This window comes from Rhinoderma darwinii, chromosome 13 (assembly GCF_050947455.1).
Source record: "Rhinoderma darwinii isolate aRhiDar2 chromosome 13, aRhiDar2.hap1, whole genome shotgun sequence".
In the NCBI taxonomy this organism is placed as follows: domain Eukaryota; kingdom Metazoa; phylum Chordata; class Amphibia; order Anura; family Rhinodermatidae; genus Rhinoderma; species Rhinoderma darwinii.
The window spans coordinates 22,338,070-22,364,327 of record NC_134699.1 but is presented as its reverse complement, the minus strand read 5'-3'; the positions used below and the strand labels follow the sequence as shown (position 1 = coordinate 22,364,327).

The 26,258-nt window shown below is 42.1% G+C and overlaps 1 protein-coding gene across 5 annotated transcripts in view; it reads left to right on the top strand.

Annotated features, from left to right (window-relative positions):
• The window catches only part of ZPBP2 (zona pellucida binding protein 2), a 52,254-nt gene extending 32,784 nt beyond the window's left edge, over nt 1-19,470 (top strand). For 4 of the 5 annotated variants that reach the window (XM_075845682.1, XM_075845684.1, XM_075845681.1 and 1 more), the window contains one exon: nt 1,874-2,198. In XM_075845682.1, coding sequence (XP_075701797.1) covers nt 1,874-1,971 — 98 coding nt within the window. In that variant the 3' untranslated portion in view covers nt 1,972-2,198. Of the gene's footprint in view, nt 1-1,873; nt 2,199-19,448 lie in introns of those variants that run through there. The other variant, XM_075845680.1, reaches the window with a different exon arrangement.
• Nucleotides 19,471-26,258: the final 6,788 nt, after the last annotated feature.

Sequence of the window (26,258 nt, the reverse complement as noted above, 5' to 3'; positions counted from 1 at the left end):
CATTGGTGGGTATTCGGGTGATACCCATAAACATAAGATTTTTGGCTTATCTCGCCAAAATGGGCAGGTCCACCGAGCTTTGTATAATGTGCATGGGGGCTTTTAGTGTCAGTAAAGGCCCTATTACACCCGCCAATTTTCTCGGTGCAATGAGCATCGATCAACGAGACAGCTCGTTGATCGGCGCTCACTTTGCTCCTGTCACAAGGAGTTATGGATGGGGATGAGCGGTCGTTGCTCCGATCGTTCGTCCCCATACATTATCATGTCGGCAGCGCGTCTCCCTGTTTACACACCAAGATGTGCTGCCGACAACGATAATATTTCAGTTTTTTAAAACAATACGATCAGCAGATGATCGAGTGTTTGCTTGTTCACCTGCTGATCGCTGCCCTGTTTACACGGGGCAATTATCGGCAACGGGTGTTATATGAAGTCTATGTCCAAGTATAAAGCATGGTCTGGTATCCGTGACAAAATATTTATGTATGCATGAGGGGTATGTCAGACTGAACAGAGGCTTCACTAGTCCATAGCCTAAAAGGTTATAAATTGTTTGCTTTCAGTGAGAGCGGAAATATCTCCCCCTCCTATCTGACAACTAGGGCCCCCTTCACATGTTTAGCTTGTACGTCGAGAAAGCTCCCAGTGTACATGCTAAAGGTGTATATAGTGTTTAATTAGCCAGACAGAGGCCAAAAGCGTGACCATTTGGCCTTCGTCGGGCTAGTATATGTCATATGTTGTTTGTTTTTTTAAGGTATGGAATAGCGTAGTAGACTACACTATTACATACAATAAAATAACAGGAACAAGACAACCTATAGAAATAGGCATACTGGTGTCAATAGATAAACACATCCTATGGAACCAATAGAAAATAGAAACCCGATAAATCCCCAGGACCAACTTGTTTATGAAAATAAGTATATAACTTTATTATGCATACATATGCTTAAAAATTTGTACACATTAAAGAGAGAAGGAAAACCAACAAGAACAAGTGGTGAGGCTGAGGTGGTAATGTATATGCAAGATACAGATGTAATAGGAAAGTTACTTTTTTCCCATGTGTCCAAATGCTATAACCTCCCTATATATAACCAGAGTAATGGCTGTAACAATATATAGCCAAGATACAAGATGATGAGAGGTAAATTGCTATAACAGGAGGACCAATAGCTAATACATACTAAACTAGCCCTTTTTTTATTTATTTTTTTAATAACACCGGAGCCTATGGGTGATGTATTCCACTTTATGGCATCGGTCACGGGTATACGTTTAACATAAAAGGTCATGGGATTTTTAATATCTTTTCATGATGTATACGTTAATCGGATGCCTAATAGTGGCATCCATCACCTATAGACTATAATGGTATCCGTTTAACAGATATGTCATGTACTCTCATGACCCTAGTTCATGACATATCCTTTTATTGGATACTATTACAGTCTATGGTGACTAATGTCACTGGTATCCATCACATCCTATGTTTAGCGTTTACATAGGGAGCTTTTCCAAGGCGTATATGTCAAACTTAGGCCATTTATGGGATATTGTCGCCTCAGCAAGGTCACTTGTCATACTCTGTCAGGGGTTCCAAACCGTCCATTTCTGGCACGCATGTCATGGGTTAACCTTCCATGCGCTTTGCATTGTCCCGGCATGTTAAGCTATGATTCCCCAGGTACTGACCCAATGGCAAATGTGATACACTAGTTGTTAATGCCGCATATTCATCTTTGGTTTTCCAGCTCTTTTATATATATATATATATATATATATATATATATATATATATGTATGTATGCAATTCTGTCAGGAAATGTATTAGTTCTAATGTCTTATTTTATGTATTTCTTGGCAGTGGTTTGTAGTCCAGGAACGTATAGCACAGGCAACAGCATTCAGTGTGAGATCTGCAAAGACATCAAGATTACCTACTATGGAGCCACAGAATGCTGATGGGTAACATTATACATCATGACACTTCTAATCTTTTATGCCGTTACAACAGAACAAGCCCTCACCGTTCATTTACTCACTGTCTTTTGTCATAGTAGAGCTGCCCTCGGATACACTTTACCAGCCATAAAGAAAGATATATCTCGTGCACTTATTTTGTTATATCCTTCAGATTTCTACATCAGCTTCCCACACAATAATATCGATTAAAGCTTTTTTAAACAGAAGTTCATATACCCCAATTTACTTAGTGATGACGCAGTGATTTAGATTACTTTGTATTGGTTGATCATTTACATATAAAACAATTATTTGCATTGATAACATAACAATATATTTTTGATACCGGTTCTCCAAGCCATTTATGGGCTCATGTACTATTGCATTATATACGTTCTCTACTTCACTGTCATTTGCTCCATTATTTTTAAAGAACAGGATTATAGAGAAGGATAAAATATTGACCTTCTAGACTTTTTCCTTTAGCACTAAATATTAATGCAGCAAGAGGGTTAAAATGGCGCCCACAACATATGCTACAGGCAACCCTGCTCCCATTTGCGAGAGATCTTGGTGTATACATAGAAAAGGGTTATAGACACACAAAGGTCTGAGCGGTGGAGGCTGACCCTGTTACCCCAACCGATCCCGAGAATACGAGTTCCCGTTCTTCAGTAAAGTCTATGGGAGATACGTAAATAAGTTGCCTGGCTATTTCTATACTACCCCCTAGTCTTTTATGAAGATTAACAATTCATGTGCTGCCACGTCTCCACTGTGAACTGGATCTGGGCATCCTTATACAGTGGATATGCCATAAAAGTACTTAGCTGGAAAACTTATGTTGTTTAATTGTACCACCTCGGTCTGTTCGTTGGTGTCTACTAAGTACAATAGGGCCTACATATACTGAAACCACAGTGGTTTTTGAGCATCGCAACTACCAATGTGGCTCCTTTTTTTCTATATTCCACTTCTTTTTAAAACTACCTATAGCTTATTAGTCATTTTCTAAAGAAACATATCGTTTGAGATATTTATCTAATTTCGTGCCTCTGTTTCACTTCCTCTATGATAAATACTTTCGGTCACAAAGACCGTGCTACATCCCTTGACAATTCCTAATATGTTCATGTTATAAAACACATGCGCCTTCTTCTAACCATGTAGCTGCAGACATGCTGATTCTGATTGTAATCAGCAAGAAGTAGGGGACAGATGGAACAGAGTATGACTGCAGGATCAGGCTACGTAGGGTTTGTATGTTGTGTGTTACCATGGAGACGCATAAATCTGCATAGCAGCTATAGCCACAAAACGACAGGACATTTATCATGAAGACCATTTGCAAAGTTGCTGCATCTTTAATTTTAGAGGCATCGGAGCAAAAGTCAAAATAATTGAAGCTGGACAAAGCCTTGAAAGCGTAGCGCTACCTTGGAGCTAGACCTTTCACTAAATATTTAGGAAATGCCATTTTTAGCAGTACATTAGTAGATATGCTTAATTGTCCACCGTGTCCCATGTTCGGTCAAAGCAGCCTAATTCATTTATATTGCCCTAAAATAAGAAGTCTCTGTAGTCAGAGGGGGATAGTCACATAGAGCTTACTATATAAGTCCTACAAAACTGCCATATGAAAAATTATTATTTAGCCCACTAGAAATTTGCAGTTCTATTTTACCAATTTGGTAACACGAAAAGAAAGAATTAAATAAAATAATTTGTCATATTCTAAATAAAATAGCTGAAAAGCTGAGGGACTATACACCAAATAGTCATTTGTTTTACCTGTATATGGAGCATGTGTTGATTGTGTCAAATATTAGGCTGAGTTCACACGTAACAGATTTGTTGTGGATTTGACACAGAACTCACCCTTTTGCATTGCAAAGGGTAAAATCTGCTATGAAAATCTGCGACGTGTGAACTCAGTGTTCACTTTTCACAATCCCATTTAATCAGGGGGATCCCCCTACGATAAGCTAATCACATGTCCCGCTTCTGGGACCCACAGTGGCCAGCTGTAATCTGTAGAGGAACCCCGCAGCAAGTGTTCAATTCTATGTGTAAATTTGCCCTTATATTAACCCCTTCACGACCACCCAACGTAGATTAACGGGTTGCAAAGCTGGTCGTTGTGCCTGCAGCCCGTTAATCCACGTGTGCTCCTAACAGAGCACACAGGCGCTCCCCGCAGCCCGGCATCTCCCAGTACAGGCTGCTACTAGCAGCCTTAGTACTGGGGGAAAACATCGGGTCGGATCACAGCGGTGATCCGAACCGATTAACCCCTTAATTGCGGCAGTCAATAGTGACCGCCGCATTTAAGTTCTTATAGCAACATCGGCACCCCGCTACGCGATTGCGGGGGCCGATTGTTGCGGGGGGGCGATTGCTATGGCAAATGGAAGCCTAACAAAGGCTTCCTATCTGCCATTACGTTAGCCGATTAGGCCCCGCCCGGAGGCGGAGCCTGATCGGCTTGCTGTCAGTGAACAACTGACAGTTCTAATACATTGCACTACATGGGTAGTGCAATGTATTAGAACATCAAACAAACAGTTGGACCTTCAAGTCCCCTAGTGGGACTAAAGAAAAGTGTAAAAAAAAGTGTAAAAAAAGTAAAAATAAAAGTTCTAAAAATACAATAAAAGTTTCAAATAATAACACAAAACACAATCGCCCTTTTTCCTTTATCAAGTCATTTATTATTGAAAAAAATAATAAAGCCATACATATTTGGTATCGCTGCGACCGTAACGACCGTAACTATAAAAATATTATGTTATTTATTCCGCAAAGTGAACGCCGTAAAAAAAAACTAAAAAATACTGACATAATTGCTATTTTTTGGTCACTTTGTCTTCCAAAAATTGAAATAAAAAGTGATCAAAAAGTCGCATGTACCCAAAAATGGTACCTATAAAAACTATAACTCGTCTCGCTAAAAATAAGCCCTCATACAGCTCCGTCCACGAAAAAATTAAAACCGTTATGGCTCTCACAACTTGGCGACAGAAAAAATCCATTCTCTTTCCAAAGGTTATTTTATTGTGCAAAAAGTTGTAAAACATAAAAAAGTTCTATAAATTAGGTATCACCGGAATCGGACTGACCTGCAGAATAAAGGTAACGTGTAATTTATAACGCGTGGTGAACGCTGTATAAAAAGAATTAAAAAAATAATGTCAGAATTGCTGTTTTTTGGTCACCTTGCCTCCCAAAAAAAAAAGGATAACATGTGATCAAAAAGTCACATGTACCCCAAAATGGTACCAATAATAACTACAGCTCGTCCCGCAAAAAAAAACAGCCGTCATACCACTACGTCTATGAAAAAATAAAATTAGTTAAGGCTCCAATAAGCCAGGAAATAAAAATATGCAGTTGTGCCGGCCCGAGGGAAACATTTCTTCTGTTTCAAGTGGCGAATTATCAAGGCCCCTAAAATTAGGGAACCAGGAAGGGGAGGGCCCAAACATATCTGCTGAAAGCGAGGGTGCCCGTATTATACCAGGACAACACTTCTCAGCAAAATTCCTCAAACTGCAAAGGTGCGGAGTGTGGACCAAAAGGGGGATAAGAAAGGACACAGTTTATCAGTGCGACACCGGCCTGTGCAGAAAGGATTGTGTCACAGCGTAACACACATCTATGGATCATTTTATTGTTTTCGTTTACCCCATTATTATACCACCTGACTATGCCCCTTATATACTCCGCCCGGCTTACATGTACCCCCACATTATAAACGGAAACACCAGTAAGACTCAATACAAGACTACTACAAGCAAAATCCACACTCCAAAAGCCAAATGGCGCTACCTCCCTTCTGAACCCTACAGTGTGCCAAAACAGCAATTTACTTCCACATATATGGCATCGCCATACCCGGGAGAACCCTTTTAACAATTTTTGGGGTGTGTGTCTCCAGTGGCACAAGCTGGGCGCCACATATTGGCATATCTATAGAAAAAAATCCCATTTTCACTCTGCAACATCGAGTGCACACCAATTTCTGCCAATCACCTGTGGTGTTAATATGCTCACTACACCCCTAAGTGAATACCTTGAGGGGTGTAGTTTCCAAAATGGGGTCACTTCTGGGGGGGATCCACTGTTTTGGTCCCACAGGGACTTTGCAAATGCGACATAGCGCCCAGAAACCAATCCAGCAAAATCTGTACTCCAAAAGCCAAATGGCGCTCTTCCCTTCTGAGCCCTACTGTGTGCCCAAACAGCAGTTTATGACCACATATGTGGTATTGCCGTACACAGGAGAAGTTGCTTTACAAGTGTTGTGGTGCTTTTTTTCATTTATTTGTTGAGAAAATGAAACATTTTCAACTAAAACTACGTCTTATTGAAGAAAAAGGATTTTTTTTAATTTTCACTGCCCAATTCTAATAAAATCTATGAAACACCTGTGGGGTCAAAATGCTCACTACACCCCTAGATGAATTCCTCAAGGGGTGTAGTTTTGTGAATGGAATCACTTTTGTGGAGTTTCCACTGTACTGACACCTTAGGAGCTTTGCAATAGTGACATGGTGTCAAGAAACCAATCCAGCAAAAGCTGTGCTCCAAAAGCCAAATGGCGCTCCTTCTCTTCAGATCCTTGCCGTGTGCCCAAACAGCAGTTTATGACCACAAATGGGGTATTGCCGTACTCCAGAGAAGTAGCTTCACAAATGTTGTTTTTTTTTTATTCCTTTATTTGTTGAGAAAATGAAAAATTTTGATCTAAAGCTACGTCTTATTGGAAAAAAAGTATTTTTTTTATCTTCACTGCCCAATACTAATAAAATCTATGAAACCCCTGTGGGTTCAAAATGCTCACTACACCCCTAGATGGATTCTTCAAGGGGTGTAGTTTCCTAAATGGAGTCACTTTTTTGGTGTTTTCACTGTTTTGGTCCCTTAGGGGCTTTGCAAATGCGACGTGGTCTCCGCAAACCATTCCTGCTAAATTTGAGCTGCAAAAACCAAATGTCGCTCTTTCCCTTCTAAGCCCTGCCGTGTGTCCAAACAACCGTTTATCACCACATGTGGGGTACTGTTTTGCTCGGGAGAAATTGCTTTACAAATGTAGTGGTGCATTTTCTCCTTTTAGCCCCTGTGGAAATTAGAAAAAATTAGCTAAACCTACATTTTCTTTGAAAGAATGTAGATTTTCATTTTCACGGCCTACTTCCAATAATTTCTCCAAAAAACCTGCGGGGTCAAAATGCTCACTATACCCCTAGATAATTTCCTCAAGGGGTATAGTTTCCGAAATGGGGTCACTTTTGGGGGATTTCCACTGTTTTGGCGCCGCAAGAGCCTTTCAGACCCGACATGGTGCCTAAAATATTTTCTAATAAAAAAGGAGGCCCCAAAATCCTCTAGGTGCTCCTTTGCTTCTGAGGCTGGTGCTGCAGTCAATAAGTGCACTAGGGCCACATGTGGGGTATTTTTAAAAACTGCAGAATCTGGGAAATAGATATTGAGTTGTGTTTCTCTGGTAAAACTTTCTGTGTTACAAAAAAAATAGATGAAAAATTAATTTCTGCAAAAAAAAAAAGAAATTTGAAAATTTCACATCTACTTTGCCTTAATTCCTGTGAAGCATCTAAAGGGTTAAGAAACTTTCTAAATGCTGTTTTGAATACTTTGAGGGGTGAAGTTTTTAAAATGGGGTGACTTATCGAGGGTTTCTAATATATAAGGCCCTAAAATCCACTTCACAACTGAACTGGCCCCTGTAAAAATAGCCTTTTGAAATTTTCTTGAAAATGTGAGAAATTGCTGCTAAAGTTCTAAGCCTTGTGATGTCATAGAAAAATAAAAGGATGTTCAAAAAACAATGCCAATCTAAAGTAGACATATGGGGGATGTTAATTAGCAACAATTTTGTGTGGTATTACCATCTGTCTTACAAGCAGATACATATAAATTTAGAAAAATGCTAATTTTTGCAATTTTTCGCTAAATTTTGGTGTTTTTCACAATTAAATACTTAATGTATCGGGCAAATTTTGCCAGTAACATAAAGTCCAATGTCTCACGAGAAAACAATCTCAGAATTGCTTGGATAGGTAAAAGTATTCCGAAGTTATTACCACATAAAGTGAAACATATCAGATTTGAAAAAATTGGCTGCGTCCTGAAGGCCAAAACAGGCTGTGTCCTGAAGGGGTTAATAAGCCTGTAGATGCTTCTAGCAATTGTTAACTCTTTACTTGTTTTGGATGTATTCAATTTGAATAACGTCCTGTATTGACCAGTACACTTGTGGGGACAGCAATGGATTTTTCTGTCACTAAGATGAACTGAGGAAGTCACTTGGTTGAGAGGTGAAGTGCCTACGATTTCCAAACACGTTCAAGAATTCCAAACACGTCGAGTTGATATTGACTCGCCACTGCTGGATAAACCATGAGCTGGATGAATAAAAACTCTCCTATAAATATTTGTTTCTTGACAGTGAAAACATCCTTAGGCTCTGCTCACACTTGCGTCATGATTTCCGTTTTTACGGGAGCCATGATGTATCTGTTATGATTTGTCATGATCAATTATGATTGATTTTTTTCTCCATTGACTTTTATAATGGATCAGTCCTGTTTCTGACAGGTATCAGGTTTCTTTTTTCTGAATACACTACTGCAGCATGCTGCACTATTTTGACTGTTAAAAATAGTTAACTGTTAAAAAGTCCATGTAGCTACTTACCTGCAAATGCTGATGCTGCTGCAGAATCAACTGTAGCCTCTGGTGCCGACACGATGCAGGACCTGTGAGTGACGTCACAGATCTGCACTGCCAGAAGCTGGGCGTTCTGAAGAGAAGTGGATGATACTTCTCATCAGAAAGCCCAGCTAGTAAAAGTAGTAAACACGCCCCGATGTACGCACATAATACACGCCCAGTTGTACTTTTACTTTTCAACACGCCCAGTTGTACTTTTGCAAGCCTCATTTGCATAAATACGAAAATGGTCATAACTTGGCCAAAAATGCTCGTTTTTTTTAAAATAAAAACGTTACTGTAATCTACATTGCAGCGCCTATCTGCTGCAATAGCAGATAGGGGTTGCAAAATCTGGTGACAGAGCCTCTTTAAGTATTGTTCTAGAGATTGATTAGTCCTCTCCGTTTGGCCATTGGTTTCAGGATGGAAGGCAGAGGAGAAGGACTGATCAATCCCCAACTTCATACAGAAGGCTCTCCAAAACAATGAAACAAATTGTACCCCTCTGTCCGAAACAATATTGACAGGGACCCCATGGAGACGCAGGATGTGTTTGACAAACAAGGTAGCCAACGTTTTGGCATTTTTTGTAGTTTCTTGAGGGGCACAAAGTGGCACATCTTACTGAAGCGGTCCACCACCACCCACACCACCGACTTACCTTGGGATGGAGGCAAATCGGTGATAAAATCCATGGAGATATGTGTCCAAGGTCTCTGGGGAATGGGCAACGAACGCAGTAAGCCCGCTGGTCGGGACCTGGGAGTCTTGGACCTAGCACAAACCTCACAAGCGGCGACGTAGGCCTTAACGTCTTTAGGCAACCCAGGCCACCAATAATTTCTGGTAATGAGGTGTTTGGTACCCAGGATGCCTGGATGGCCAGATAGTGCGGAGTCATGATTTTCCCTAAGTACCCTTAGCCGGAATTGCAGGGGAACAAACAGCTTGTTCTCAGGAAGGTTCCCGGGAGCTGCACCTTGATCAGCAGCAATATCAGAGACTAAATCAGAATCGATCGAGGAAATGATTATACCTGGAGGCAAAATACAAGCAGGATCTTCCTCCGAAGGAGGGCTGGCCATGAAGCTACGCGACAGTGCATCAGCCTTAATATTTTTAGACCCAGCCCTATAGGTAACCAAAAAATGGAATCTGGTAAAAAAATAACGCCCATCGAGCTTGTCTCGGGTTTAGCCTCCGGGCAGATTCTAGGAAAACCAGATTCTTGTGGTCGGTAAGGACCGTTACCTGGTGCCTAGCCCCCTCCAGGAAGTGGCGCCACTCTTCAAATGCCCATTTAATGGCTAAGAGTTCGCGGTTGCCAATATCATAGTTACTTTCAGTTGGCGAAAACTTCCTGGAGAAGTAGGCACAGGGGCGGAGATGGGTGAGGGACCTGGTACCCTGGTACAAGACAGCCCCCACTCCCACCTCAGATGCGTCAACTTCCACGATAAATTGCTCCATTTGGTTGGGCTGAACCAGCACCGGGGCCGAGACAAAGCACTTCTTAAGGACCTCAAAAGCCTGGACAGCCTCAGGAGGCCAGTGGAGGAGATCAGCACCTTTGCGAGTGAGGTCCGTAAGGGGCTTAGCGATGACCGAGAAGTTAGCAATAAATCTCCTGTAATAATTAGCGAACCCCAAAAAACACTGTAACGCCTTCAGGGAGGCAGGTTGGACCCATTCCGCCACAGCCTGAACCTTGGCGGGGTCCATGCGGAATTCATGAGGAGTGAGGATTTGACCCAAAAATGGAATCTCCTGTACCCCAAACACACATTTTTCGGTTTTGGCAAACAGTTTATTTTCCCGAAGGACCTGGAGCACCTTCCTGACATGCTCAATGTGGGAGGACCAGTCCTTGGAAAACACCAGTATGTCATCAAGGTACACTACCAGAAAAATCCCCAGGTAATTTCTCAAAATCTCATTTATGAAATTCTGGAAGACCGCAGGGGCATTACACAACCCAAAGGGCATGACGAGGTATTCGAAATGGCCTTCGGGCGTGTTAAACGCAGTCTTCCACTCATCCCCCTCTTTGATGCGAATAAGGTTATATGCCCCCCGTAGATCCAATTTAGAAAACCATTGGGCCCCCTGAACCTGATTAAAGAGATCAGGAATCAAAGGAAGGGGATACTGGTTCCTTACCGTGACCTTATTCAGGCTACGGTAGTCAATGCATGGCCTAAGACCACCATCCTTCTTCCCCACGAAGAAGAAGCCAGCACCTACCGGAGAAGAAGAGGGACGAATGTAACCCTTGGCCAGGGATTCCTGGATATACACTCTCATAGCTTCACGTTCGGGACAAGAAAGATTAAATATCCTACCGTTAGGAAGCTTAGCTCCTGGTACCAATTCGATAGCGCAATCGTATTCTCTATGAGGAGGTAACACTTCGGAGGCCTCCCTAGAGAAAACATCAGCGAAGTCCTGAACAAACTCGAGTAGCGTATTCGCCTCCTTAGGGGGAGAAATAGAATTAACAGAAAAACATGACGTACAACATTCATTACCCCATTTGGTTAGCTCCCCAGTATTCCAGTCAAACGTAGGATTATGCAACTGCAACCAGGGAAGACCTAGAACCAAATCGTACGATAATCCCTGCATCAACAGTACAGAGCATTGCTCCAAATGCATGGAGCCAACAAGGAGTTCAAAAACAGGGGTATGCTGTGTAAAATAACCATTAGCAAGAGGAGTGGAGTCGATACCCACTACCGGGACAGGTTTAGGCAAATCAATCAGAGGCATAGCAAGGGACATAGCAAATTCCACAGACATGATATTAGTAGAGGACCCTGAATCCACGAAGGCACTGCCGGTAGCAGACCTACCACCAAAAGAGACCTGAAAGGGAAGCAAGATCTTAGTACGTTTCATATTTACGGGAAATACCTGTGCGCCCAAGTGACCTCCCCGATGATCACTTAGACGCGGAAGTTCTCTGGCTGCAATCTTACGCTTAGGACAGTTGTTCACTTGATGCTTGTCGTCCCCACAGTAGAAGCAGAGACCATTCTTCCTGCGGAAATCTCTACGTTGTTGGGGGGACACGGAGGCCCCGAGTTGCATAGATATCTCTGAATCTTTCGGGGAGGAACGAAGCAACGGAGCTTCGGGAGGCATCATGGGGGAGTCAGAGGAGAAAACACATAAACGTTCACGTTGTCGTTCCCTGAGACGTCGGTCAAGTCGTACCGCTAAAGCCATAACCTGGTCTAGGCAGTCAGAAGAGGGATAGCTAACTAGCAGGTCTTTCAGGGCATTCGACAGACCCAACCTAAACTGGCACCTTAAGGCAGGGTCATTCCACCGAGAAGCTACGCACCACTTCCGAAAGTCAGAGCAATACTCCTCAACAGGTCTCTTACCCTGACTTAAGGTCACCAGCTGACTCTCGGCAAAGGCAGTCCTGTCAGTCTCGTCATAAATAAGTCCGAGAGCAGAAAAGAAACAATCAACGGAGGAAAGTTCAGGGGCGTCAGGAGCCAAGGAGAAGGCCCACTCTTGGGGCCCTTCCTGGAGCCGGGACATAATTATACCCACCCGCTGGCTCTCAGAACCTGAGGAATGAGGCTTTAAACGAAAGTAAAGCCTACAACTCTCCCGAAAGGAGAGAAAAGCCCTCCGGTCCCCTGAGAACCGGTCGGGCAACTTGAGGTGGGGTTCAAGAGGTGCGGTGAGGGGAACTACCAGGGTAGCATCAGGCTGGTTGACCCTCTGAGCCAGGGCCTGGACCTGTAGGGAGAGACCCTGCATTTGCTGAGCCAGGGTCTCACGGGGATCCATAGTGGTGTCAGGGACCAGGGGTAGACTAGGTATAGGCTTGTGATTATGTAATGGCAGGGGGTAGGGAGACGGACAAGTGAGCCCTAATCTACCCGCCACTCTGTCCCTGCCTACTTGCAACGACCCGCCCTAGGCGACGGGGTACAACTGGGCGGCGGTCCCTGCGCTCAGTAAGTGCACGACAAACATACAAAGGAACACAAGCAAGGAAAAGGGGCCGTTGCCCATGGCAACACCGTGAGCAACCAGAGTGGTGAACGAGCCGAGTCAAGCCAGGAGTGTGCGAGGTACAAAACGAAAAGCAGAAGAGTAGTCGGTAAGCCAGGGTCTGTATGGAGCAGGATCAAAAATAGCAGGAGCTGTAGCTGGGCCAGGAAACCACACGAAAAGAATCACAAGCACCGAGGGACAGGAAGTGCAGGCTTAAATAGACCGAGGGCGGGAGCTAGCGGAGTCTGGCCAGGTTAAGATAGGCTCTCGAACTCCTAAGCCTGCCAGCCTGAATGGTGGAAGCAGGAGTCAGTCTCAGGGATGTATTCTCAGGTGCTGACTGATTAGTTCTGGGAGTTAACCCCGAAGCTGTGCCTGGCAGATCCTTTACAATCTGGTTTAGAAACCAATTTTCTAATACTTTTTTGGAGTATTCTAAGGTAATCGAGGCAATTCTCTCATTCTTGACGACCCTATATTCATATTCACTATTAGATTAGAGATCGACTACAAAAGAGCTTTTCTGTCTCTGGAGGACCAAGTCTGCATTACATGGACAACCTATTTATTTCAATGTGCAGGGCCGTCATCAGGAATTTCTGGGACCTATCTAACAAAAGATTCAGGACCCTCCCTTGCATTACTCAGATACACATAGATTACTCGATCATGTACCCCGGCACTCCTTATAACGACAACCTTTCCATTTTTTTTTGTGCGTCTATTGGGCCCTTTGCCTCAGGGAGCCCAATCTAACGGGTTAGCACTCCGAGCATCAACTGTGTTGGGAAAGGGTGAGGATGAGAAAAAGAACTTGTGAAAAAAAAGTAGGAAAATGGAATAAGGGAAGGTATTAAAAGATGCAGACTTCAAAATTAATCCAGAATCCAAGACCAGACCCCTAAATAAATTCAGACCCCAGACCGGAATCTTAAATAAATTTAGGCCCCCAGTCTCCTACATTTTCTTACTGCCCCTCATGGGTCTTCTTAATTTCCAGGAGCCACTGCACAGAAGGAAGATGCAAAGTCTCGGAGGTGAAGAGGACCCAAGAAGGGTAAGAAAATAGAGGACAACACAGCACCAGAGTTACTGTAGTAACTGGGGCCCGTGTAGTCTCACCAAATACACAAGTCCAACTTACTATGGTAAATCTGCTGCTCACTAAAAACCTGCACTACCCTGCTGGTGTCTCCGTCAATGGGCAACATGTAAAGCTTAATTTCCCCTGTGGTGGTGCTGTAGGGGAATTGAACACTTGCTGCCAGATTCTACTGCAGATTAAAGCTGATCGTTGGGGGACACCCTGTGAGCATCTTTTTTTGGGGGGGTCTCTTCACAAAACGAGATTGTCAAAAGCAGAGAACCCCTTTAAACATAACAATTGCTTAAGATACAGTAATATATTTTAGAAATTCCCTAATGCCATAAAATTGTCCTGTATGGTGATTAAATCTGGAAGCATTTCAAGAGATGGAAGTCTGGTCATATCATTAAATTGGTTATTTTGGGATTGGAGTGATACCACGGGCAGTAGCTCTGGGTATAGAATCTGGTTTACAATGCATCTTATCAGCTAAAGGGCATCTTCACTCAAAAACCATATATTTGAGGGGTAATGAAGCCAGAAGATTTAACATGGGCTGCTGTCTATTGCTGATAATGCAGTGCAGTGACCTCTGATACGCTGGTCTGTATATGTTGCCTTTTCAGTAGATTACAGTTCCAGTCTTAAATGCATATTTCAAATTTCGTTTTTGGATTCCAGTTTATGGGCATTTTACTCTGTTTTTCATTCTGACAAATACAGGTCTGTACAACAAACTCATTTAGTAATACTCAAAGCTGTTCTTGTAATTATAAAAATAGACTCTATCATGAGACAATTACTGTTATTTCTGCAGTTAGCGTGGACAAGTAATTACGACCTTATAATGAGCATTGTTTTATGAAATAACTTTTATATTCAGTGGTAGTGCTCTGAGGATTGCTGGGGGATAATCTACTGATATAAAGAGTTTATTAACATCGTTACATTACGGACTGTGGAGTAGCCTAATCCATCCATTTGGGGGGCATACTTTGGTTAGCCTTTTCATCATTGTTGGTCCCAGCTCAGAGCTCTTCAACAGTGTTATATTCTGACATTTATTTACAATGTCCTCTGATATGTCTTTATCTGGATACAAGAAAGAACATGTGGTATCTTGTTGTGTCAATCCTTCTATAGGAAGCACAGATCCTCTGGGATCATGGCTGCATCCTTGTCAAGTCAATGATCTCCTCTATTTTTTCAGTAAGTGGAAGTGATCATTGATTTCCAGTAAACAGTTGACATGAATAGGATGCCTGCTGCAAACTTAAAGGGAATGTGTCGCGAATTAAACCTTTTTTTTTTTTTCATTTTTAAGTAAGTTACTTATTTCTATTATATTTTTTTACGGTTTTTGCTGTATTGTTTTTTTCTTCCACATGGTGGAAAGTATTAAAAATTAAATAATAATTTGACATGTTTTCCTATGTTGGCCACCAGAGCAAGCACTTCCCAGAATTACAGCAAGGTGAATAAGGCAAAGCAACCTGACTCACAGCTGCCGTAAATGTGGGAGGGAATCTCACCCCCCCCCCCCTCCTACAAGCCAGGAAAAGGTGTCTTCAAATTGCTAAGCAGTGTCCGGCTGCCATTTTGGGTGTGATTGTTGAAATGGCAGCTGGCAGAAGCTATAGGACACACCAAAAAGTTAAGGGTATTTTCACATGCTTACTAAACAAAGGAAAAACAGCTCCTGATTTTCAGCCATTTTTTAATCAAACTCGCGTTTTTGGAGCTGTTTTTCTATAGAGTCAATTGAAAACAGCTCCAAAAACGTCCCAAGAAGTGACATACACTTCTTTTTGGCGGGCGTCTTTTTACGTGCCGTTTTTGGAAAATTGCTGCGTAAAAAAATGGCCCGTCGGAAGAGAACGCTGTATTTCCCATTGAAACCAATGGGCAGATGTTTGGAAGCATTCTGCTTCCGATTTTTCAGCCGTTTTTCGGGACGTTTACGGCCCGAAAAACGGCTGAAAAGACTGCGTGTGAACATACCCTTAGAATGATGAAAGTGTAGTGAATGACTTTTCAGTTGACCGGTTCACACGGCGTGTATTTGACACATTTTTTTTGTTGCACATTTTAAATGCCTCTCCTGTTAAATGTCTTTATCCCTCCATCCTGCTGTCCTCCATCGTCACCATACAGTCCTGCTGACAGTCTCCTCCAGCATCACTGTCAGCAAGATTGTATGGTGACGCTGGAGGAGACTGTCAGCAGTATTGTATGATAACACTGGAGGAGACGGTCAGCAAGATTGGGTGGTGATCTTGGAGGAGACTGTCAGCAAGATTGGGTGGGGACGCATCACCATACAATCTTGCTGACAGTCTCCTCCAAAGTATGAATACATTAAAAAGTAGAAAGTGACAACACAAATAAATAAAAAAATTTGTTTACATTATATTAAAAGCAGTATAATAGAACCAGCACAGTGATGCGGAAGTGAGTTCCGGCGTCTCTCAGGAGGGAGATGCCGCCCAGCACTCACTCGTCCATGGCTGCGGTAGTCGATGGGTAAGTTAGAACGACGGTCCGCAGCTGTGGACGTTACACATTGTTCTAGATAAGTTCTGCTTGATTTTACAATTTGTGACGTTCATCGACTCCGTTTCTTAAACACATTAAAACCTATGATGTGGGATTTGAGCCACCTTAAACGGAATGCGCCATCAGAAAATGACCTATTGTTGAGATCATTTTTATGTTAAAGATTTTTTTAAATTAATTTTTTATTTTCTATGGCCTTATCTATATTTAAAAAAAAAATAATATTTATCGTTTTCACTCTAACCACTGAACCACACAATAGACTGACACTTCCTGTTCTTTAGAGATCACTTCTGAGTAGTCATCTAATCATCACAGGCAGGATTACAAGGAAAGGTAACACATATATATATATATATATATATATATATAACACAGGATCCACCATGGGCAATAGGTGATGGTCATAGCTCCCCTCCTCGCCCTCCCTGCACAATGACCTTTACACAGTTGACAAAGGAAGCCTAGACAACTCTCCCAAATAATCCAGACTATTGTTTTCTGTTGTCCATGTGGCTGCTGTAAAGCATCTCTCTAAGCAGCTCAGGTATTTACAGAACATAGAATTAAACACATCTACAATCAAAAATTAAAACAGATTAGAAAAAATGATTGTTTCACTTTCTGGTTTTAATGAGTAAAAATAATAAAAGGTAATATAGTCCCTTTATGCTGTCCATACACTTTAGTTAGCTGCGGGCCAAATTCTCAATTGTCCGACAGCTATTTCTCCCGAACCCCATATACACATCTATGCTCGGCACATGCATGTTTTCTCTAATAGGGAGAAGGGGGAAAAACGCTACCAGAGATCTTACGAATGAAAAGACATCTGCCGTTGGGGGGAGAGTCGAAACACCACCTCATACATTAGATGGAAGGCCGGTACCGATGAAATCAGCCACCTTTAGCTTATGTAATACTGGAGTAGTGTCTGAATACAATTTTTTTTGTATCTTTATTGTGGTCAGAGCTCTGTTTTTCTAAATCCAAATCCCTTGCACAGACAAAATGTTGAATAATACAATTCTAGCTGCCTGCAATGACAACTAGAGGGAGTTTTGGAGTTTAGTGCATACTTCACAATAATAAAACCGTATACAGTAACCTCCTTATCTCCCCCTAGTGGTGGCTATCTGCAGCCATAATTTTATTATTTACTATATGTCTATGCAGGGGATTTAGAGCTCGGTTGAGTGCTATAAAGATATATTGAGAAGTTAATCAACTCAAAATGTTGGACCTTAAAAGGACATGATGTTAAAAGGTGGACTTAAGAACATGGTCTGCATGACTCCGCTGCTTTATACTTGTATAAGTTACCTTCATTTCCCCAATACACATATAGATGCTATTGATAAATCATTCAGTTTATGCGTGGGTAGAATATTCTAAAAAGGTACTTTAGGAACAAAAAAAGCTTGTGTTGTTTCACACGACATAAATAAGTCCCTTTGATGATCATTCAGTGTAGCAATTTACTAAAGGGTTAAGGGACCTGCACTAGAATATTACCCCGTTTATTGCTTCTTTACACTGTGGAAATGTGTATAATGAAAGCTCAGATGTGTCAACACAAATCACACATGATTTACCAAAGTAGACGCAATGAATTGCTAAATCCCGAGGGCTCCAGTCTGGGCTGTGCTGTGCAGAAAGGCTTCAACTAATGCCAAATTGACCTTTTCCCAGAATATTTGAGTGAAAGCTGTGGAGCTTCTACAGGGAAAACCTTTTCTCTACAGAGTACTCAGCAGGAGTTTCCTTCAGGTTCTGCTTTTTATAGGAGAAATCACAAGCCACAAAGGCTTGAGGTGTCACTGTGTTGACCTTGGTAGTATATCTCTAAGCAAGTTGCCACAGCAGGAGTTCTGCTACAAAGACATTGTAAAAGAAATTGGTTTACGTCTCATTTTTAATGTATTCAAGTTCATATCATGTTGGTTTTATTGTGCCTTTAATATTACGTAAACGTCTTGAGAGCATAATGGCTGCATGAGACCATAAACCCAGCAGCTTCAGAATTTGACTAATGCCCCAACTGTATTGAAGCACAAAGTGAAATTCTTAGAAGGTTTAAAGGGTAACTGAACTTTCAGAAAACTTCTGACATATCATAGTGACATGTCAGAGTTTTGATCAGTGAAGGTCCGAGCACTGAGATCCCCACCGATCTCTAAAACAAAGCAGTAGAAGCCGAGCAATTGGTGCACGGGCTCAATAGAAAGTCTATGACATGTCAGAAGTTTTTCAAAAGTTTAGTTACCCTTTAAGGGTATGTTCACACGGCGGGGGTCCGTAACGGCTGAAATTACGGGGATGTTTCAGCCTGAAAACATCCCCGTAATTTCAGCCGTACCGGCATGTGCAGGCGCTTGAACGCCGCGTCAATTACGGCCGTAATTAGCGCTGCTATTCATTGGAGTCAATGAATAGCGGCTCCAATTACGGCCAAAGAAGTGACAGGTCACTTCTTCTACGCGGGCGTCTATTTACGCGCCGTCATTTGACAGCGGCGCGTAAATATACGCCTCGTGTGAACAGACAAACGTCTGCCCATTGCTTTCAATGGGCAGATGTTTGTCAGCGCTATTGAGGCGCTATTTTCGGGCGTAATTCGGGGCAAAAACGCCCGATTTACGTCCGTAAATAGGCCGTGTGAACATACCCTAAGAGCTTCCACACTAGCCTTATACAATATGTAGTGCAGGTGGGCAGTGAATTTCCATTAAGGCTGAGTTCCCACACTGCAGATTTGCTGCAGATTTTGCATATATTTTGTAAGCCAAACCAGAATTGGATCCAGGAGAGGAGACCTATAAGGCCTTTCTTTATATATTTCTGCTGCTTAAGTTCCTGGTTTTGGCTTAAAAAATACATGCAAAATCTGCCCTCTGGGAACCCAGCCTACAGGGCATGTCTTTAGCTAATTCTCACATTATACCAAAAAGTATCTCGCACTACAAAAGTGGTGACATAATGGGGAGAATTTTTGTTATAGAAAACGGCACAAAATGTGCAACTTGCAGGAAAATTTTTAACTTTTATGCCGTTTCCGCACTTAATTTTTTTTAAAAAATAGCGATAATCTACCAACTCCTACCTGAGATGCCAGCGCAGGAAGGAAAACAAGGACTTCTGTCTAGCAGCGGCGGCAACACTAGAGAAGTTTGCACAGAATTCTACGGACACCCCAGCTATGCCACATAAACAGCTCCCAGACACTCAAGATTCTCCACGGACCACCACACAGCTTTTAGGCTTTGAGCAGAGATATGGAGGAAGATGGTGATGAATCGGAGGTGAACTGCTCCTGATCCCCGAAAGCTAAAGGGGACTACTCTGCATGTAAGGTGAGAAAACCAGAACCAACTCTGGCAGATGTATTTATGGCAGTAAACCAGTGTAATGTTTCTCTTGATAAATTCATCTGCCAATTTGGAGGGTTTGAAGAGGACAATTCCATTATAAGGCATGACCTACAGAAGGTGGCAGAAAGAACAACTGCGGTTGAATGCCGCATCAATGAGGTGGAGGCAGCTATGCCACCTATGCAGAGAGCTATACAGGCTGACACCCAGGCTGTGACTGCCTTATTAGCAAAGACAGATGATCTGGAAAATCGTCTATGCCAAACTAATCTTTGCCATGGAAAGGGCCCACAGCGTTTCTACTCATCTTGGCCACCAAGGCAGACCACAGTTGCCAGTGCTTATTAAATTACTTCACTATAAAGACCAAGGCTTGATCTTCCACAAGGCAAGAGACTGTCAGGACATCACCATTAATGGGGAACTAATTGCTTTCTTACCAGATTACTCCAGGGAGCTTTAACATAAACTATCTCAATTACTGGTCATTAAAAAGAAGCTTTGTGCAATACTCCATGATCTACCTGGCTAAACTCCGGCTAGCAGCATTGAGAACAACTTTCTTCTTTGATCACCTGAGAGACGCGCTGCAATGGCTGTATTGCCATTGGAATCCGCTACACCAACCGAATGACGCAGAAGAAAAGATCGACAGAGGGGCCTCGGTGAGAAAAATACAGTCCTGCTTTTAAAGAATGGGTACAAATTGCTCTATTCTGTATCATCGAATTGTGTATTTGCAACATAAAGGCTGGCCTGGAGTAATGGGCTGTGACTTTGATCATTTCTTATAGTTATAAAGGACCAAAATCTGTGACAGCGGGTGTAGCGGGGGCTCCTGTTACTTGCTCAGGTGCAGGAAAGGATGACACATGCGAGTAATGGCGGAGTATCAAAAAAATATGAACATTATCAAGGTGAGGATCACAGTTTGTTACATTTATTTGGGAAGCACTGGTTGAGGAGGGAGCAGAGAAGTGAAAAGGAAACGAGTGATAGAGGTTTGTCCTTGCATTCCCTACTTTTAAAGTAAATAAACTTTGAGCAACCTATAAAAAAAACAACTTACCACCAATGTTTATAGCAGAACGTGCACATGTATTGGACAGGGTTAATCTATCTCCTATAGTGCAGACAGTAATGAAATGTAAATTAGCAATTGATACCAATAATAATAAAATATAAAATCTCATCCACTTTGTTGCTACTTTAACACGCTGAAGATTTTCTGCCCGCAAATCTGGACAGAAAATAAGAAGCATATGCGCTAAGTGTGAACATACCCTTATAGGACAGACCTCCAGATTCCCTGCTTCCATTTATACAGTTGTGTTTAAAGGGATTATCACACTAATCACTTTCATACCAAAAGTCCAAAAATGCTGTAAATTGGTGGTTTCAAATAATTTTCAATGTATCTAGCATATAAAAAAAATCATTTTTCATCTTTGTTTCCTTCCTTGTATCACCCTTGGTGCTGCTGCTAATCTGTGGAGCTTGTGGAGGGGTTTTTGAGCAGAATCATTCCCCCCCCCCCCGGCAGCTTGCCATATAGTCCCTTACTTCCCCTCCATATAGGTAACATGGAATCCAAAGTAGTGAAGGTGTATACTGTGTGACATCCTCAGTATGCACTCATTTAACAAAGGCTAAGTGGACATATGCAGGGTTCACATCTGCTGTCAGGATGTAGAGCTTTACTATCCTAACAAGTTTAGAAGAAGTCGTCTCCTCAGCTATAGTGCCATGCTACTCCAGAGTCTCTGATCCTTCCCTGACAAGCAGGACAGAAAGCTATTTCTATTGGCTGCTCTGCAGTGCACATAGGATCACTATGTGAATGTGATATTTAATGGTGGGACAACCCCTTTAAATGATAACATTCTGGCTGCCTGCATCTACCACTAGCGGAAGCTTACAGCGTATTGATTTATACAGCTCTCCTTGAACTTTTTGGGATGTGTATGCAGTGAGCTTCTCCTAGTGGCGGCTGCAGGTAAACAATGTTATCATTTAACTCTGACTGTTTGATGGAGCTGGAGTAATTCAGTGCTGAGCCCTATCTCACCACAGCCCCATAGCAATGGCATGGCCTACCTTTGCATAACTCATTCAAGTAAACTATGCTGTTTTAATTGGACTTAATTTTAGCAAAATAAAAATATATCTATATCTTATAGATTCTCTCAGCTTTTTTTTTTTTTTTTTCAAGTGTACTTCTGTGAATCTCAAGAAAACCCATGCCGTGCATCAAACCAGTAATTGCTTTAGGAGATTTAAAAACTTGACAATTACGAGTTTGTCTCCCAGCCAAGCTGGAGCCAGCGGGACAGCAAACACTCTACAACATGTGGGGAGATGTGACCGTGCCTGGCAGCTCACAAACAAATGGATATAAGCAGGGCCTGAAGAGCGAGATAGCGTTTGGTCTTGCAGTGCCTCTCAATTATAGGAAGACTTCATAGCCGGTCTGATAGTGCAGGCTCCCTTCACTATGATCCAGACCACTGACTGGTAAATCTGCACTATCCTTTCCTGTCGGTAAATGATTTTTTTTTCTCTCCAGAACCTTATTAATCGACAACTTGAAGAACTGTATGAAGTCATCTATCTGCAGCATTTTTTTTTTACCTAATCCTATGAAAGCTCTTAAGGGGCAGCGAATGGAGGATTAGTATGTAGTCAGATTTTATGCAGATCATTAAATCCCTAATGCAAGCAGTGACATAACTAATGGTTAAACTGGTAATACGAGGCCAGAGCCTATGCTGGATTTTAGGCTTGTACAGCTGCATAATTAATAATTTGGCCATATATTAGGATAGTCAAATGGGACAAGCCAGTGACATTGCAAGACAGGTTGCATAGCTTAAAATTACCCCCATTCCTCTACACAGAACAGAGAGGCTATAATTGAGAATTGTACGGGTGTAATGGCTTATCATGCTTATTACACAGTGATGTTTCCATTTCAGCTGGAACCAAATATATACGTCATTATTGTAGTGCACATAGATCTTTGATTGTATGACATCGTTATCAGGGTCAGCCTTAAGATAGATGGCCCTCCGTGCGAAATTATCTTTCAGTGCCCCACCCTCAAAAAAAAATGCCCCATAAAAAAAGTATAATGCCCCCCCCCCACAGTATCATGCCCTATATAGTGCCCCCACACAGTATAATGCCCCTTTAGTGCCCCCACACAGTATAATGCTTCTTTGGTGCCCCCATACAGTATAATAATAATATTTAATAATATAATATATTATAACCCCCAGCACCAACAATCTGCTTCTTTTAATCCCCCTAGTGTCCTCGTCAAATACTGCATTTGTGTGTTAGATTTTTATTTTTCCCACGGGTTGGGATATATTAGCAAGTTAACAGTCAGTTCTAGAAGTTTATGTGTTGGAAGCAGGAAAAATGGGCAAGTGTAAGAGTCTGAGCGACTAGAACAAGAGTCAAATTGTGATGTCTAGACGACTGGGTCAGAGGATCCCCAAAACGGACGGTCTTGTGTGGTGTTCCTGGTATGCCGTGATTAGTACCTACCAAACGTAGTCCAAGGAACAACAACCAGTGAACCAGCGCCTAAGGCTCATTGATGCACATGGCGAGGGAAGGCTACCTCGTCTGTTCCGATCCCATAGAAGAGCTACTTTATCACAAATTGCTGAAAAAGTTACTGCTGGCCATGATAGAAAGGGTCAGAACACGCATTGCAGCGTGCAGCATTTGGGGCTGTGTAGCCACAGATCGGTCAGAGTGCACCACACTCGACAAGTTGAGCTTAGCGGGGACAGGCGTGGTCTAGTAAAAGGGGCTTGGCATGACATTTTGGCGCAATAAACAAACTGGCATAGACTAAGCTAACCAACCGGTTGTTTAAGGAAGAAGAAAGTGTCTAACAAGATGCGCCAAGTACACCATGCACCACTTTGATCAATTTGGCACATTATGCTTAGACAGTATTACTAAGTCTGCCCCATTATTCCTACAAACAGGTTCCTCAACCTCAAGTGGTTTGGGGTTAAAAGTTTGAGAACCGCTGAGTTAGGATCCTCTTACACTTGTTGATCGGCGCTCATTTGCTTCTTTTACAAGGAGCTATGTATGGGGATGAGCGATCAATACTACGATCGTCCGTCTCCATACATTTCTTTCATGTCGGCAGCGCATCTCCCAGTTTACACAGGGAGATGTGCTGCCGGCAACGATAATATTTTTAGCTGCATAAACGATACAGGGCAATGATCGGGAACGAGCCTTCTCTGAACGCTCATTTGCCGTTATTTGGCCCGTGTAATCTGACCTTAAATCTATAGATTTAGGAAGGAATTTTTTTCTCTAAGAAGGAGAATTGGCTACTGCCTCATGGGGATTTTTGCCTGTCTCTGGATAAACATTGTAGGGGAATAGGCAGAACTACAGCATTATATACTATGTTACTAGTCCCCGAGAACACCTTTAATGAATCTGCAATATGCATCATCCGGTCACTCGATTGTTAAGTGCTGGCTTAGCCAAAATGTAATTCTGCGGATTAGTGTAATTCCTTGTCGATTTACTGGATGCTGCGTATGAAATTTGGTGATCTTACAAATCTCCATACTGGGGAGACGTGTGCTTCATAATAATGAGATCAATTCCCATTTCAACTACTCTGCAATATGTCAGCAGCACTCATAACTTAGAGAAGCACATATTGTGTTGTTTGTCAGGACATAGAACAATTTTTATGGCCTTTTATTGTTTTTTCAAATGTCTAATGACTTCTTACAAGCAAAAAGTCACAATGCAAGAAATTAATATTAACTGTAATTAACTAATAAATTGTCAAAGAGGCTGTCTGCTTTGGAAAATTCCTTTTTGTTGTAAAGGTCTCCTGAAAATAAACTGATCACAGGTTAACCTACTGCTGGGACCCTCAGCGATCAGCTGTAACCTGTGGGAGAACCTGCCAATAAGTGTTCACTAGCCCTGCAGTGCCACCACAGTGGAAATTAAGTATTACACCGTTTTCATTGGAATCAATGGGCTGTTTATGTAATACACAGACTTTCTAAGTCCTCCAGAGTCTTTGTAGTCACTCTCCGCTCTGGCTGATAGATGAAGGTACTGAACAGGTGTTCTCTTACATGTTATCACATAAAATATGTCAGAAATGACAGTAATGGGGGTTCTAATGTTGAGTCCTTGCCAAAGTCCCTGATACCTCCACAACTACATTATTAAAAGTCCATAATCCATTGCAGGGTCCCAGCCGCTATCTTTCTTTTCCTGACCACGGTCCCAGTCGCCGTCTTTCTCTCCCTGACCACAGTGCTGTTGGTAGTATTAATATGCTCTACCATAATTGCTATTCTGTTCTCCACAAGAGCATGGAATTCCAGTGTTGTCACCTGCGGGTCATGTTAGGACACATATTCACTTGCAGTTCTTAGTTCATGTACAAAATGTCAAAATCACTCTCAGATTATAAAAGAATAGCACATTAAAATGTTATTTTCTGCCAGGACTGTGGTTGATATTGCACTAGAGCTGTTTTTGTCATAATCATCACTTTCTGCTGTTGTAAAACATGAGAGAGCCTTTCATTAACCATCAGAGATCCTATAACTGCCCATATATCCGCAAGTCCATTAATCTTTTATCTGGCGCCCATAATAATGGGCGCCAGATGCTGAGGAGGGAGGTCAATGTAGAAAAAAAAGGGGTAGCCAGGTTAGAGAGGGGTCAGACTATATTGGTGGGGGGAGAAACAGAATGTGGGGAGAGGACTAGACAACAGGATAAGGAGATCCTTTCGTTACAAAACATCAGTGTAAATAAAAAGGACCGATTAATGTCAAATCACATTTCTGATAATAAAAGTGAAAAACTGACAGGCAAGTTAAAGTGTATGTTCACAAATGCCAGAAGTCTAGCAAGTAAAATGGGGGAGCTGGAGGCCTTGATACTGGAAGAAAATATAGATATAGTTGGTGTTGCTGAAACATGGCTGGACTCTTCACATGACTGGGCTGTAAATCTACAGGGTTTTACACTTTTTCGTAAAGACAGGACAAATAGGAAAGGTGGTGGTGTATGTCTGTATGTGAGAAGTGATATGAAGGCGAGTGTGAAAGAGACAATAGTGGGTGAAGACTGTGAGGAGGTTGAAACCTTGTGGGTGGAACTAGAAAGGGAGGTAAACACTGAAAAAATTACTTTTGGTGTAATCTATAGACCCCCCAATATAACTGAGGAGATGGAAGTTCAGCTATATAAACAGATGGAGCGGGCTGCACAGGTGGGTACTGTAGTGATAATGGGAGATTTTAATTTCCGGGATATTAATTGGTGTCATGGTTCGGCTTCAACTGCAAAGGGGAGACATTTCCTCAACCTGTTGCAGGAAAATTTTATGGGCCAGTTTGTGGAAGACCCGACTAGAGGTGAAGCTCTGTTGGATCTGGTCATTTCTAATAATGCAGATCTTGTTGGGAATGTCAATGTTCGTGAAAACCTCGGTAACAGTG